The sequence below is a fragment of the Corvus brachyrhynchos genome, unplaced genomic scaffold, assembly GCF_000691975.1.
Source record: "Corvus brachyrhynchos isolate BGI_N302 unplaced genomic scaffold, ASM69197v1 scaffold4, whole genome shotgun sequence".
Lineage (NCBI taxonomy): Eukaryota > Metazoa > Chordata > Aves > Passeriformes > Corvidae > Corvus > Corvus brachyrhynchos.
In genome coordinates, this window is record NW_008237878.1 from 4655710 (window position 1) to 4672836 (window position 17127).

General features: G+C 39.3%; 1 protein-coding gene across 4 annotated transcripts in view; it reads right to left on the bottom strand.

The window, feature by feature from the left end:
* The window catches only part of FAM208A (family with sequence similarity 208 member A), a 24135-nt gene extending 7069 nt beyond the window's left edge, over positions 1-17066 (bottom strand). For 3 of the 4 annotated variants that reach the window (XR_001861413.1, XM_017732440.1, XM_017732441.1), the window contains exons 1-15: positions 16875-17066; positions 10628-10773; positions 9417-9509; positions 8484-8556; positions 7424-7515; positions 6921-7079; positions 5738-5865; positions 5042-5073; positions 4282-4387; positions 3758-3861; positions 3545-3648; positions 3248-3320; positions 3031-3105; positions 1939-2649; positions 459-898 (exon numbers count right to left, since the gene is read on the bottom strand). Coding sequence is in view for 3 of the 4 variants with exons in the window: in XM_017732440.1 (XP_017587929.1) it covers positions 459-898; positions 1939-2649; positions 3031-3105; positions 3248-3320; positions 3545-3648; positions 3758-3861; positions 4282-4387; positions 5042-5073; positions 5738-5865; positions 6921-7079; positions 7424-7515; positions 8484-8556; positions 9417-9509; positions 10628-10773; positions 16875-16971 (2433 nt within the window). In the remaining variant the exon portion in view is untranslated. The other variant, XM_017732442.1, reaches the window with a different exon arrangement.
* Positions 17067-17127: the final 61 nt, after the last annotated feature.

Consider the following 17127-nt stretch of genomic DNA (forward strand, 5'->3'; position numbering starts at 1 on the left):
ATTCCTGCTCTGTGACTTAGAAACTGGGCTTTGTGTGTCAGTACCAGTAACAGAGATCATGGAACAATCACTCTTGTAGGGTAATAAGCTGGAGCAAGCAGCTGGGGCACTGTGATCCCCAAGCACAAGGGTGATCTGCTAGTTGTGAGCTGACAGAACTCGTGTACACCACTGCACCAAGAAGGCACACAGAGAGCTGGGCATGCAGTGAAGTGCTCAGAATTCTTCAACTCTGCTCCTTTTTTATTACAGAAAGAACAGATATAAAGAACCAGGAGCACACGCTTAAGAGTGAAGAGAATTTCCATGTATGCTCCTACCAAACAGAAAAGCTTCACAGAAAAGTTAGTACTTATCTGTGTTTACCTCTGTAAAAAAGTAGAATTTTTTTTCATACTGTCTCACAATATTTATGAAAATAGTACTTTCACTGTCAGCATCTTAGCAGTTTCACTTACTTGCAAATGTAGTGTGTGCTCAAGGCCTGCTTCATTAGGTGGGAGCTGCAGACTGACATCGACAGGGTAGGGCAAGCACAGCACGCCAGCTTCCAGCATGGCCGGGCTCTGCGGGTCCGTGAAGGTAACACTGTCAGCCTGAGCAATGTTAGGAAGCTCGTGATCATCTCTGTCCTGAGCTGGAATGGATTCATATTCATATTTTTGTCTCATATCCTCTTCAATTTCCTCCGTGCCTATTGCTGAGGCTTGACTGACAAACTGTGCCAGGGCCGGGTCGCAGCGGTCAGCAGTGGCCAGCCTCTCCAGCAGCACTTTGAGGAACCCATGTGTGTTGGCAGCAGGGTCAGACACATCCACCTGCCTGAAGTCACTCTCGTGGCCACCATGCTCAGAATTCATTGAGAACACAGAGTGTGGTGAATCCAAGGTTCTGCCCCCTTAGAACAGGGCAAGGAGGGGAAAAGGAATCCATTACTAAGTCTTAAAATAAAAACAAAACCAGATCCCCCTGCAAACATGTGCCACGTACCCACAGTCTCACTCTTTAGCATTGGTTCATATGTATACATACACTTATTTTAACAAAAATGTAGACATGCATTCATCACATATTCTACATTAATAATCACTATTAAAAGACCTTTGAAGGTTCACAGAATTCCAAGCAGAAATCCCAACCATAAAGCCCACCCTTTGCCTCCTTCACCCCAACATGCCACTCAGTAGCTTTTGACCCTCTCAAGAGGACAACTAAGATCAGTCACTTCCTTCCAGTGATTCACACACACAAGAGTGACTGGTGCTTGATGGAAATCCCCTCTTCTTTGTGTCACCCTGCTCCCCAGTTTCCCCCTTCTGCAGGAGGCCTCTATCATTGCCTTGAGGAAAGGGTCAGGGAAACAGAAATCAAAGGGGTTTCTTCTGGCAGATCTTAAATCAGAAGGTATCTGCCATTATTCTCTAGATAATTTCATGTGTAGAATAATTTAATCTTATTGCTATTAGGTTGTTTCCTTTGTCCCACTACACACATTACTGGCTATTTCCAAACTTAACTATGCTTTTTCCCTTCAATCTAAACTTCTTAGGTATTATAGAAGGTTTTGGAGCCATAAAGAATTACAGCAAAGTCAAACTCTGCAGAAGACATTACAATATCAAGTCTGCTGAGTGTTCTCTATTTGAAAGTCTTTGGATAGCTCCAAGGCAAGTAAACTCTTTGAAAGTCTGCCTTCTTTCCAAAGAGGCAGAACAAACACAACCTGCAGGACAATTCCAATTAACTTGTCTCCTAGAAAGAAGAAACCTGCAAAAAATAAACTATCTCTATGGATAGATCTCAGGCCAATGTTTAAATGAACCACCATGCATTAAACATCCACAGCATGCAAAAAATACTTAATCTATAATGATTAAGTTATAAATATGCTTTGAATAACAATGTTTAAAGAAGAACTCTAAACAAATACTTTCTTACCTTCATACTGACAAATATTCTCTGAAGAGTCACTCATTTTTAGATATTTCTGTAAATTTTCAGGTTGGTTTTCCAGCTTTCTTTTCACACCACTTCTAATTCTGGGGTCTTCAGAATCAGAATCTCCACCTACATTTTTCTTCCTACACTGGATCAAATTAATAAGTTCTTGGAGTCTTTCAGTATCATCATCTCCAGGAGGAGGCAGTTTTTGTTTGGCAGCAGGGGCTTCATATTTGGAACGGATTCTTTTCCCACATTTTGCCTTGGCAAAGTCAGAGTAGTCTTCTGTAGCTTCGTAATCTGAGATGGGACTGAAGCGCTGAGGCTTCCGATTTCTGTCCAGCAGTTCCGTAGCTCTGGAAACGAGGAGCTGATAGGCCTCACAACCAAAAATATAGTTCTGTAAGCAGCTGTCAATGTGAGATTTGTATCTCGGGGCAGGATACAGAAATGTTTTGTCATCCAGCTGTGATGAGTACTCATGTAATATAAATTCTCTACCAGTGCCACTGTAGAGTTTTTTAAAATATTCATTTATGTACTTTTCCACAACAGCATTGAAATCTGCACTACTGTCTTTACGGGACTGAATAAAAGCAAAATGTAGAGACTGAATCAGCTTTTTGAGTTCTGGAATGCTTTCCTTTCTTTCATCCAAAACCATGGTAGTTGAATTTTTCTGTGTTCCATATGGAACACTTTTTTGTGCTGCCATAGGAGGAAAGGGAACCCACAATTAAAATCAAACCATGAAGCTATAAACAAATGATGACTAGTTAGCAATATTCTGTGTTAATACATATTGGGTGAAACACAGTTTGGAATGACTGTGAAGAAATAATTCAGAAGCCAGGGAAGCCATATCAAGAAATTTCAACAAAGTTTTAGTTTCTCAAACATGAACAAAGGAACCTACAATGTGTGATATTTTCTTTTGTGAAGAAACAAATATTTTAAAAGACCAACACCATGGCCATAACCAATGCAAACTGTTACTCTAAGTCCATACTGACTGTGAGCAGTACAAAGTCTTCAACAGAATTTCATCTCTGTTTAAATAAACCTGTACACAACAGTGAACAAACCTACCTGAGTTAATTACATCTCTAGACTCTGGAAACAGAAACAATGCATGAAGCACACGGGACCATCCAGTTTGGTGGTCTAGAACACAAAAAAATAAAAACAGGTAAAAGGAGAGGACCACTACACTCCAAAAGACAATCCAGTACTCAAAAACCGACTCCCCTAAAAAAACCAAAACAACAAACCCAGCTCAAACCCAAAAAACCCAGAGTATGCTTACCATAAGGGGACATCATTTGCCAAGGAGAAAGAAGAAAGAGAAATCCTCTGTCCACAAGTGGTTTTACAAGGACCTGTTTTCAAGCAAAAAGAGCAAACTGCTTCAAAGACATTTGCTCACTAGGAATACTCTTCCTGACTGTCAGATAATTCTGTCTTGGGCAGAGAAGTGCCCTGATACTTAAAAATATGCCAGCTAAAGAATTCCAGTGAGATTGTGGATCTTGTAGTATGCCTCAAATTACTAACTAGTAAAATTATTTTTAAAAACAGGAATAGTCAAATCTGTTGCACTCACAAGTTTCTCTTTCTCTAGTTTTTGAAGTAAACCCTCTAAGTGACTCCCAGAACGGGACTTCTCCACAACTTCATACAGGCGACAGTACATGCCATTCTTCAACACTGACACGATACAAGGGGAGAAAGAGAAAGTAAGAAAAAAAGAAACAAAATTGTAATTCAGAAAACTTGAAAATTCTAAATTTAAAGAAATTAAGCAAGAACTATTTACCTTCTTTTCCTCCTTGGTAAGTTTCTTTAAAGAACAATGCTGGTGAAAATTTTTTCTTCAACTGATCAATGCTGACAACTTTTTCAACCTCAAGCTTCTCAGGACTGGAGAAGAAGGTTGGGGGGAGATAAAAAAATAAAGACCTCTTTTTTTACCTTTTATATTCCTACCCTCGTTGACAAAATAAGAACTAGTAAATACATACTCTTAAGAATAATTTCTTTGGACTATCTCATGAGCCAGTGGTGTTTATTCCTGCACAGGAGTGTGTGTCACTTCAATGGAAAAAAAAAATCAACAAACCCACAAGCAACAAAACACCAAACAGCAAAGAGATGTTGACAGTTGTGTGCCCGAATTCAAGAAAGTTCTGGACACGCATGACTCAAGTCTTGTTTGACGTATTTAAGGCACTTAGTCAGTATTTTAGGTTTTCATCTGAATATATCCAAGACTCAGCAGTCTCTACTCAAAAAGAGTTTTAATAGAGCAATATTTTAAATGGTCTAAATGGTAATACTCACAGCTTGCATGGAAGGAAAGGTAGTGCTGCTGATTTTAGGGAAACGTGGCACACAAGTTTGCCTTTATTCCAAAGTTGTCCCCTCCACAATGTAATGTTAGATTTCTCTAAATTAAGATGGAGAAAGGAAGACTAAATTAAACCACTTGCCAGCTGGGACTGAAAGAAGAGGCTGCTGAATCTCCAAAACCAGTTTAGCAAAAATTTCATACTAATACCAGACCAGACAACAACGTTAAAAGGTAACAGAAAGGATGTTATCAACCCTGTTATGTTTTGACCTGCTCTGAGCAGAGTAAGGGAGCTTGGTGTGTTACCTACACCTGTATGTATAAGCACACCCTAGATGCCAATATCAGAGGAATGATATCCTCTGTCCTTACCTTAACTGTCAACCACTTTCATACATTTAATTTTGCTTGAATTAGATTCAAAACAAAGCATGACAGAGGAAAATATTACTTGAAGTGCTACTGAACAGGAAATTCAGGAACTGAAGATCAGTTCTTACTACACTCTAAGTAGGAAAGGAGGGGGAAAAGGCTTTTGATTTTGTTCACTTGTGGTTCATTCTGATAACAGAAGATACACATGAAGGTGGTCTGTTTCATCATGCAGTATCAGGAACCAGCATGGTTCAGGACAGAATTCAGGTATACACACAGCATAACTAAACTGGTCAAACATAAAACTACAGGGGAAAAACATCAAAACCTTCCGTGTCTGTATCATAAAACCAAAATAATGGAATTCATTCTTACCTGTACTTCTATCTGTGTGGAAGGTGTTTGGTCTAAACAAAAGAAGACAGACAGAATGACTAGGTTGGAACAGACAATTCTGGCCACTGAATTTTACATTAAGGACACTTCATCAGTCTAACAAAACAGCAAGACTGGTAATTCCCTCTCTAACCTCAAGCTATGTTGCTGCAGCATCTTACACTATTTTAGATACCTTGATAACTGCTTTTAGCACTTCACAGTACAGTCCCCACACCTGGACACCTTCCCATCAGCACAGGTATCCCACTGCATCTGTGATCAACTGGCCATCTACATATTCTCTCCACAAGCAGTAAGGCACCAGTGAAGGGTTCAGAGACACAATATACAGAATATTATTGTAGAGTACCAAGCAAGATAATGCCACAAACGTTTTTTACATCCACTAATTCCCTCAGTTAGGTAAAACCCCCCACTATTTGTGGATTCTACCTGGGCAGAAGGCAAGCAGGTGGGAAGAGTAGCAGAACTGCTTCCCACAGGGGCCACCCTGCTGCCTAAAACCAATCTTGCCACCTCTTGCTTTGCATTAGAAGTATTTATTAGGCTAAGTCCCTGTGACACATCCATTCATTTCAGCACTGTTCATTTAAATCAGTTCTAAGCTACTGCCAAGAGCTATGAATTCTTCATGCTATATGCAGCCTTTCCAAAACTCATTTCCTAGCTTACCTTGATCGGGGCACAAATTTTGGTCCTTGTACCATGTCATCTTTATAAGTAAATGAAACAACAGCATAAGGACAAACATGTCTTGGTCTTCGCCTGATCTCATCAAAGCCGTATTCATAAAAGTAGTACTGGGAAAAAGAAGTGACACCATGTTAAATCAGAAGCCTGGAGCAACAGTCAGTTTCTTTAAAAGCTGGTATTTAAAACAAGGAAGCTTTTAAATGCTCCTCTCGTATGTACAATAGAATACAATTAATTAGTTTTTTTACCTTCTCCCTCCTTTATCAATGACAGATGCAGACACTACTTCAGGAGCAAATCAAGAATGAGAAAATAATTTTGCTACATTTACTTGAAAGTATATTCTTGGTGAGAGAAGGGACAACTAATAAAAACAACAAAAACTTCAGATGAAAGTAAATATTGCAATGAGTTTTGGGGTCTATCCTTAATTCAGTCACAAAATTCTAATGTAAAATGTTAATTAAGGCAAGTTTGTAATGAGGAATGAAAAAATACATTCATTTTTTAGCCATCTGATTCAGTGTCCGGCCCAGTGATTTACAGAAGACCAAAGAAGTTGCTAATACTGAAGAGAATGCTTTCAAATAAGGATCTAAATAAGAAATCTACAGACTTGGTGGAATTATCTGACTGCAACAGATTACTGCAGTAAGAGATAGAACACCTGGAGGAACATAAATGCTTGGAATTGATTTCATTCTCTCCTCCCTCATCATCTCCAAACCTGAGAATCTGGAAAGGGGAATAAGGAAAAAAAAAAAAGGAGAGAAAGAAAAATGCTATTCTTTCCCAGCCAACATTTTCCCTTTCAGGAGTCTCACTTAACAACCACAAACCAGTTAATACTTTTACACTTCAAACTCCCCACATTATGTCCTCTCTTCCAGCCTCCATTCCAGTCCCATGTACATTCCCCAGTTATTTCCTATTCCACCTCCACCCTAATCTGAAGGAGATCTTTGCCTGAGGCTCAGGAACACACAATGGGAACAGGAGAGGCTGCCATGCTGTTCTGTGATTTCTAATGCAGGCACCAGTGGGCTGTTCACACACCCAGCTGCAGCTTTACAGGGAAGCCCAGGGTTTCTTGTAGTTCAGTGATTTTTCTCTCCATCATTTATGAAGTTTTTATGTAAGGAGGTAACAGTCTCAGCTTTACCTGAGTCAGTTCATAGGCTCGGTAAGCCAGCAAGGAGGTGACTTTATTTGCATTCTTTGAAACATGACACTCGTGCTTTGGGGTGGGATCCAACACACTCTTGACAGTTGATTCCATTGCTTTCATACCAATGTGGTCATATATGCTTTTCATTTTCCCCTGTAATAAAGCAGCAAAATTGTAAGCATGAGCTTTTTTCTGGACAATGGCAAATTGCTTCAAGTATCAAAGAAAGTAAGAGCAGAGAAAATAAAACAGGCCATTAAGAAAGCCACTTGTAGAAGCATATTATTTTCATACTTTCAAAGAAAACAATACGTTTTCACTTTTTAGAACAATTTATTATGTTTTAAGCTTAATATCAACACTGGATTTTAAATCTAGTAGAGTTCTAGTTTCTCTATAAGCAAATGATTGTGCAAATTAAAAGTAAGTTAGGTTAAAACCACCCGTGTGTTATCAGTAAACAATGTAATCTTTCAAGAATTGCAAGAAAAAATTACCTTTATTATTTTAAAAACAATCACATCTCCAGTTGCTCCAGATTCTAGAGGATTAGGCTGCAATAAATCAGCATACTTGGAGATATATACGCCTGAAAAGAGTATAAAAACAAACCAAATACATTATGCTGAATGTTAAAATATTATTAGAAGTTTAAAAAGCATTATATGGGATTAAAGCTCAATATACACAAAAGAATAAAGATACAATTGACACTCAAGTGCAAAGGTAAAATAATTTTGTGCTTTTCAGTACTTAATTATTTCACAGACTTAAAGGCCTCAAACACACACTGTCATTTGTTGGTCTGGCTGACTACCTCACATCAAAGAATTATAACTGAATTCAGATACTCTGAAAAACATCAATTTTGCTCAGGTTCCTCTCATTCCCAGTCTGTATTTAACTGCTCTAGCAAATTGCTCCAGACCCTCTACCAGCTAAACCAGTAAAAAATCAAATGCTCATAAAGCTTTTTTCTTCTCCACCTCGAACCTGTTCTGCTTTCAATATTTACATCACCTCTGTATCATGTTCCTCTTACATAGGATGACAAAATTAGTTCCTTATTTTCTATTTGAAAAGTTTTGCAAAAGGAACTTACTGTCTTTCACTCTCAAAACTCTTTAACACCTTGTGACTCTTGTAAGTCTCCAATCTATCTACGCTCTTCTTGGATTTGTGGATTCGAGAATTCTAGTTCTATCTACATCAAAACTGAGCTGAGCTACTGTGTCCATGAGGTATTTCTGAATACACACCTACAAAAAAACAGAGGCAGCCAGCCACACACTGGATGAGCTCTTTGGCCCCCCAGGTTTACTGGAAAGACATGGGTACATGGGTTTGACTAAAGCCAAAATGAGAATTAGGTCTTCCTACTACTGAAAAACAGAGCTATGAAATAATGTTCTGATGTCTATTCCCTTTGCAAAAAACATCTTGCTGCGATATTGCTGCAGCCAGTGATAGGAAAAGGACTGAAAGTTCACACAACTGCATCACATTATTTGCCAACTGCTACTGAATAACACCAGCACTTATAATGAAGATAGTTACCCATGGAAGGGCTGCCGAGAATCGTGATTTTGGAGTGGCCAACCTGCAGCCCCTTTTCACATATACTCTGGATCTAAAGAGAACAGACAGTTTTTTCAAACAAGTCTATCAGGAAAGCCAGGATACGAACAGAACAAACAGTGAGAAATGAGAATCACAAAATTTAAATTGAGATTTAAAACAAAACCCCAACCCTTACAAACAGAGGCAACAGTAGACTGAATTCTCTATAAAACTGTTAAAACTGTGGAAGTCAAACTCTGATATGGAGCAGCTACACAGACTCAACCTGTATCTTAAAAAACAACAGCCTCCCTATAACTTAAACACTGTTTATGAACATTACTTGCTTTTAATGCAGAAAATTTTATTATTTAAAACAGAAGTATTCCTGCCAAATGATTGCATGCTTAAGAAATCCTGGCTTAAAATAGCAGACAAAGCACAGAAATTCCCTTTCCATCACTTTGATTAGAAGTATATGATCAGAGACAGAGAGGACAATGTCCACTTTCTAATATTACAGGTTACCTTATTTATGCAAAAAAACAGAATAAACACCAAAGCCTAAATGCAATGAAAACACAAAATACTGCTCCTCAATTAAAAAAAAAAAAAACCCAAACACAAACCCAATAAAAACTCACATGCCATCCAGAAAATCTATCCTTTTATTTATAAAACAGAACCTAAACCAGACAAGATACATGTAAAGGGAGTACCTTAAATATCAGGGAACAGAGGATTTAAATGGTGACATATGAGATCCCTTTCCCATCCTTCTATACCTTCCAGTGCTGAATTTTGCAAAAGTAACTTTTGCAAAAAGTTTGCAAAAAAGACAGCGTCAATAAAAACACTGAAAAAAACCAAAGTCCCAAAACCTCTTAATTGCTAAAGAAAGCATTTCCCCTGCAGTGTTTTGTTCCTCACCTGGCCCCGATCCACCATGAGGAATGCGTAGCTTTCCGAGAGCTCCTTCTCCATGCGCCCATCGAATTTCAGCTCTCTGCGTTTTTCTGTGAACTGTTCACACAGAAAGTTCTTAACACAGGCAGACACATTAGTGCTGGCACAGTCAAGAGTCAATTCTATGTAAGCAGGTCCAAGTGTACAAAAATAACCAAAAGATAATCCAAATGAAATTACTGTATGCTACAATTAAATTTCAAAAACATTATACCTGTGGGAAATCTAATCAGCTTAATCTGCCCAAGTATTTGTTTTTTTAAGAAAAAGACACTCTTCAAACAAACCTGTGCAGTAACATTTTAGTTTGATCTTTGTAGCAGAACTGGATAGAACCATCCAGCCCAATGCCTTCCATATCATCTTTTAACTCCAGAAATAAGGCTTTTTCTCTTTTTAGGAGACAGATCTCTTACACTGTACTTACCTACTCTCTGTACTTTTGCACATGCACCTCGCTGCTGCTGAGGTGGTTTTTACGAATATTTCTCAGCTGTGACCACGAATAGTTAATGTAACAGTAGCAGAAAATGCTACAGTTTACTTTATAAATTCAAGATGATAATCACAGGGAACAAATTATATATTCAATTACTTCATATATGAAGCTTTTTGGCACTGGGAATGAAAACTTCATTTCAGAGTGATGAGAGCAAGCCAAGGCTGGATTTAAGAGACACCACATAAGGCACAACAGGAGGACTTCAACCAAGGTGCTCCACTTACTAGTTCAGTAATCAACTTCAGTTAAAGTACTTCTTGGAAAACAAAAAAACTACAGAGACTATGGAAACTTATATCAGACATGTATTTTAATCTTAATTTTCACGGGAAACATCAGCCTTGCAAAGAAGACATTAAACCATCTTTCCAGCTTATTCAAATACATAAAAATTGAGAAACTTTTTGAAAGCTAAAAATACATAGAATTAAGTGGTGCCAAATACAATTTTTCTTTTAGTCTCTTTGGAGTACCTGGCAGGCAAGAGTTTACAACTATGCAGTAATAAACCTGCCTGAAAAATAGCTGTTTACATTTCTGGGGATGTGAGTTTGCAATTAAGTACCAATCACATAACTGAAAATAATCCCCAGGTCTCTGCCTCTAGACTGAGAAGAAGCACTGTCATTTGATTGACACCTTACTGAGAAGCAGAAGCCACAAATATACTCACTTCCTTTTCCAACAGTTCACTATGAACTAAGCTGGCTCTCTCGTATGTAAAATTGGACACTGAACTTTGATCCAAGTAGGAAGAATGCAGGATCTTCAAAATATCCTCAAATTCTCGAGAACTTAGAGGTACTGGCTGAAAGAGCGCTATAAAAGAGAAAAAAATAAAATAATTAGCACCAATATACACGTGAAAACATCCAAAATTTTCTAGTTCACTGAGTTTATACATGAAGACAAATGGTTTGTGATTCAATTTCAAATACTAAACACCTAAAATTCTTCAAAAATATGAACTTTAGAAAGTTTATCTTAAAATTTCCTAGAATGATAGCACCTTACAAAAAAATCACATTTATGTTTTTTTAATATTACTCTTGAGCAGCTACTAGTTCTCAAAAGTTTGTAAGGCAAGCACATCAAGTCCGAATTTACCCCTTGAAAAACATCTAATATGTACTGCAAAACATTGTAATTAAACTTCCAGAACTGTAATTAACTAATTAACTCTTTTAAATTAAGAAGCAGGAACAAATTGTTCTAATAAAAACCTCAACAAGAGTTTCATAGCTTGGCCTCGCTTCAGAACTATTACAGGGGTTTTTGTGTTTGATTGCTAATGGCAATTAAACTAAATATGAAGAAATTCAACACTGTTTGAAGAAGACAAATAGGCTCCTATTATTAAAAAACCCCACTGCCTGTGTTCATGTTTGATGATGTTATCCCCTACTACAAGTGCTTTAAAAGGAAAGCCTTTTACATGCTGTTGTACAAGTTCCCTCCTGGGCAAACTTTCGCCTGAGTTCCCACCCCAGCTTCTTATCTGTGTTTGGGTGCCAAGGTGACAAACAGATCAGAGGAGCAACCCCAGAGGGAGTGTCAGAGAATGGCAGTGCAGATTTTGAGAGTAGTGGTTAGGAAAATAACATCTCTGGGGGGACTGAACTAGCACAACACAATAAGTGGTTTTTCTCCTCAGAATAACTTCCAAAACACAAACCAAAAGTGCAGGATTTTTACTGTAGTTACAACAGTTAGGAAGAACAACAATAGTACTAGTCTTACCAAAAAACCCAAATCTACCATTATTCTAACAACAAATTAAATTTAATTACATCTTCGGAGTATATTCTCCAATTTCATTAAATAATATGTTAGTAGACTTAGACAGCAATCTTTCCCTCATCTGCAGAAAAGATTTACTGCATAAGCCTCAATATAAAACAAATGTTCCTAAAGAAAACTGAACTGTTCTGTGTTATTTAGTAAGAGCTGCACACTTTAGAATGCAACACCACATCTGCAAATTCAAGCAGTGATTCCAACACCAGCAATAATGAGCAAGTGATTTTTTAAGAGCAGAAGTTATGAAAGTGATTTAGAAACCATACTTATGTAACATCCTTTTTAGTAACTATGCCTACATTCTTGAAAAGCTGACAGCAACATGGGAGGAGACAGAACTGAGAGTGAATGGAATTCTCAACTTAGTATTACTGGGATTGAATGCTCTTGTACTGAAGAGAGAAACACTTATTAAGAGAACAGAAAACAAGCCTGCTGCAGGCGGACATGCCCTGGGAAAGCACGCCCTGTTCCACCCCAGCCCCAAACACCTCTTGGGCACTACAACACCAAGGTTTAATAACTCACTGTCAGAAAGATGTGGGGTTCATATGCTGCCAGCTCCTCAAAAAGGACCAGTTAAGGCAGAGGGTTATCTGTGCCAGCTGCTTGACCGAATTTCCTGGTTTTTTACCAGTTTTTACTGTACCCTTATCCCTTCTCCCTCCTTCCCCCAGGACATATGCTCAGTAAAAATCAGCCTCTCACTTCCACCTGGAGCCTAAACAAGGGGGAAACCACTGCAGGGTGAGCTAGAAAGAGCCACGACAAACCATACACAATGTCTCACCTACTTTCCCAGATGCAGATCTAGGAAGAGGCACATTATTACACGAATTAAGATCCTGTCACACGTGCAAATATTGTCATCCATGTTCCTATTTGTGTTTAAACATCTCCAGCTTTGTGGAAAGCTCTGAGGAGTGAGCAGAGACCGACTTGCCCAAAACCAGCAAGTCCCCCTATCCTCCTGCTAGGGAGAACCTGCATAAACTACTACACACTTAGTTCTCAACACACTCATGGAAAAGCCCTACCTAGTCCTTTAACTATGGAATACAGAAATTAAAGAAATTTTTTTAAAGGTTGTTACAGTTTTTTCTTCCAGAACATGAGGTACTGCAGACTTCCATGTTCTAAACCAAAACATGAAACACTACCCCAGTGAGGTGAGTAGCCAGGCAATACTTTTCAGTTTGTTACTTCAGCTGTGGTGTTCAAGGAGAGCGATGGTCTAAAACATTCATGTTACCATAGCAGGGCCTGTACCTCACTTCAAGGAAGGCAATCAGAAACAAGACAAAACTAAGATAAAACTGAGAAGTACTAAACTAGACCTTGCACAGCAGTCACCAAAGTGTGCTCCCAGGCAAACCACGAAATTACTGAGCTCATCTCCAGTCCTACATCACTTCAAAGACCAGGAGTGTGCACATTCATATCTTCCAGGCTTGCTGTACAAAGCTGATGGGGGTATGCTGCACCTTTACTGACCTGTGTTAATTAAGCAGTAATTAAAGTAAGGACTAACCTGCAGCATCCTTATAACATAAATCAATCATTGTAAGGTTTGCTGGCTTGTTCTGCATAGGTAAAAAAACGTAAATAAATACTGGGTTTGTTCAGCTTCTAGCCAGGGCATTGGAACATATGTAATTATTTTTAGGTGGAAATTGAATTTAGCTAGTAAGTACTACTCAAGGGACTGGACATTTGGATGTATGTCATGCCTGAGAGATTCTACTTTTCTTTCACAGCTGTCTGATGTTTCAACTTCAGAAAAGTGAGACTGGAGTTAGTGGGTTTGGTTGCTTTAAGTCAGAATGTGAAGACAAAGCTATCCTGCTTGAGAAATCCTGAACAAACTTTTAAGTGAAGATAAGGACAGGACTGATTTTCTTATCAGCTAACTTGGCAGAATGCTAGCACTCTTCACTCAGAAGTGCTCCTGCTACAAAAGCTCCATTGAGAAGCACCCTTTTAAGTCTTCATTTTTTTCAGTCCTCATTTTTTAAGATTAAGACCAAAAATCTGTGGTATTAATGAACCGTAACATTTTTACTTTTATGATTTTTTCAGCCTGAACGTCTTTTGCTCTCAAAAGGCCTAAACAGTTACAAAGTTCAAGGACTGAGAGAGCTCCCCACTTAGAAATATGGTGTAGCAAACAGAAGATGCACACCTCTACCAAAGAAAAGGAAAATCAGAAGACAAAAGACAAGGCAAAAAGGTGAAGCAGAAAATGGACAACCTGGACCTTTGTGCACATATTACTGAGAGTTTCATGGGTAAAAGCAAGACCTTTTTCCCCCACTCAGCCTGAGAAACAGCAGTCATTTGCTACTTTGATAAGACTCCAGAAATAAACATCCAGCTTTAATCAACAAGCAATCCCTTAAAGGCACTGACTGCGATGTCAGCATCATTTGTGGAATTATCTTTTGGTAAGGGGATCACTCATATAGCTCAGCAAGTTAAAAGTGCCCTTACAGTGCTTTAGCCTTAAAATTTGCTTTTCTAATCATATCAAGGATCTCTCAAGTTTCAAGCAAACTTGGAAACCCCTGAAGATCTGAGAACTGAATTAGAAGAGGCCAGGACAAGCCTGAAGATAAATGATAGATAAGCTGCTCAAGAGAGCATAACACCATTGCTAAACTCTATGTACCAAGAAAACAAACCTTCCAAGGCTTCTAAGGAGAAAGACAAATGCAGGCACACCTTAAAAAAATAATGCTGCAGCCAACCTTTCTTTCACTTGCTTCCTGAATTCCTATGCTAGGAAAAAGAATGAGGAAATCAGAAGTATTCTCTGTGCCAAATGATCACAGCTGTCTTTAAGAGATATCTTTCCTCTGGATGCATTTCTCCAGATTAATAAGGATTTCTGTTGACTTTCAGTCCCTACTTAAGTCTCCAGGAGGGCAGATAAACTCCAAAGAAGATAAATAAACAGCTAAAGCCTAAATTTTCACTTACACTTCTGCTTTCCAGATTCAATTTTTAATCGCTTCACTACCAAAAACTGTTCCTGAAACACATTTCCATGTTTAAAAAAATCAAAAACCTACCAAAAAAAACCCTCCAAAGAGACCCACACACTTCTGACAAATCCTGTACGTACTTTGTGCATAGCAGCTAAGCCTTCACAATCAAGGCAGCAGTTCTCTCAGGATGGTACGTCCAGGAAAGAAATGGTGGTTTAAAAAGCAAAACAAGGACAATTCCAAGGCAAGGAATGATGAAGGAAGCTTCCATGTGTATTGCTTTGTGCTGGGCTTTAGAATCAAGCCAACAGAGCTCTTTTGAGAGGGACTTGTGACATTCAGATTATTTTGCAATTTAAGATGTACTTATGCACTGGCAGTAAGGATGCCATAAGCATGTGCCACTACAGCATCAGATGATCCATGCAGCGCTGATCTTCCAGGTCAGTTCCAGAACTGACTGAATGGCATCATTTTTCAAATGACAATACAAATCCCAATAGCAATTTGGTTGTCCTCAAACAGCACGTTTGGCAGTCCATGATACGAAACCAATGCTCAGCACCTATAAGCCCACAAGCACCATGAGCTGAACGGAGCAGGGTCCACTTTGAGAGCTTCGGAAGCTCTAAGTCATCAGAATGATTAAAATGCCTGAGAACTTTTCTGCAGGCTGAGAAAGGGAAAAAAGGTGAGAATGGGTCAAACGACCTTGATATGAGTAAGTCAGCTTTTGAAGAATGGCTTCCTCTTCTACCCTAGAGGGCACAGAAGCCTGAGGTGTGAACTACACAACCTAAAACTTTTTGCACACTGCAGATGGCTCTGCATAGGCAAATGATGAATCAAAATGACCTGAAAAGGTATTCTGCAGGTTTTCATTCACATTGGAACCAAACGCTAAAGAGGAACTTCAAATATCGTTGGTTAAGTACTAAATATTTCTGAAATACATTTAAAGGTATTCACATGTAATCACACTTGGGTGTATCATACAAGACACTTCAGTTGTTCATGAGGCACCACGTTATATCCAGGTATTTTTCAGTCAGATGAATTATAAAAGGCTTTTTTTCCTCCAAATCAACCCAGTTCTTTCTACAATGAATCTCTGCCAGACTTCTATCACCCCACGGTGGGGTGGCAATGGGAAAGAAGGGAAGAAAAAGGAGTCATTACTGCCAAAAGGAATTATTCCATTACTGGAGAGAAAAGACTGGATAATGAAATAAACCTACCTTCATCTCTTCCTTACAGAAGAAAGTATTTCAAGAAGTTAAGATGTTACACTCTTCTCTGAAGAACAAGAAGCCTATTCAAACAAGTATTTCTATGATATGGACTAAATTACTGACTCCATATTGCAAAAGGGCAAGAACTGAAATAAGTTTCAGGAAGGAAATCAGACATGTCTTCAACTCCACTTAACAAAAATAAAGTTAAGCAGAAACCAGTGGAGTCTTGTGAAAAGCAAGAAATACCACAGGCTTTTAGAGGAAGAGTTACTCAGAAACAAAAAAAACCCAAACCCTGGACACTTGGAAGCAGAACGCTTCCAAGGTGAGGCACAAAAACGTGGGATGCTCCCTTCCTCCCTGCAAAGAACTTTCACAAGATAAGAACAGTCTTCTGCGTATCATCAATGAAGGACAACTCTGCTCAGTGTTTGTTTAGTCTGTCCTAACCAGGATTACACCCCTCTCCTGCAGGGAGAAGGTCAGGGAGAAGAGAAAAGCGAACCATCTTCTCTGATGTCGGTGTCCCAAAGAACCATCTTCTCCACATGCGAACGCACCTCCAGAAGCAGAGCCGAGATCAACTCAAGCCCACCCTGATCGCATCCAGCTTCTCCTCCTTTTAAAGCAAAAGTCTGAAATTCAAGCCGAGTTTTTGCTTTGTTTTTTTCATCCTTGTGATAAAATAAAAGTGAGAAAGAAAAGAGGAGGGGTAGGAAAAGAATGTAAAAGCCTGACACTAAAATCAGCTCCCCAGCAGCCTCGCGAGTGCGAGCCAGCAGAGCCTCCTCCACACCGCAGGGTTTGCATGCAGCCGTGTGAGGTGTCTGAGAGCTGCCTGATGAATCGGATGGAGAGGGGAGCGAGGGAGAAAAGGGAGGGGAAGGGAAGGAACAACCTTTCTTTTCTCTGCTCTTCCTGGGGATCTGAAAGTTCCTCCTAACAGGCTGCTGGTCTTCTGGGGGCTTAGGCAGAGGGGGCGGCCCCCCGAGCATACCGCTGGGCGGCTGCTGCTGTTCATTTGCCGTCGAGATGCTGCTCCTGCGCTGGCTGCTGCTGATGCTGAGGTTTGTGGGGACCTTGTCCTCTGCAGCAGCAGCAGCCACCAGCAGCGCCTCCCCAGCGCTACCGCTCTCAGAGCGTCCGCCATT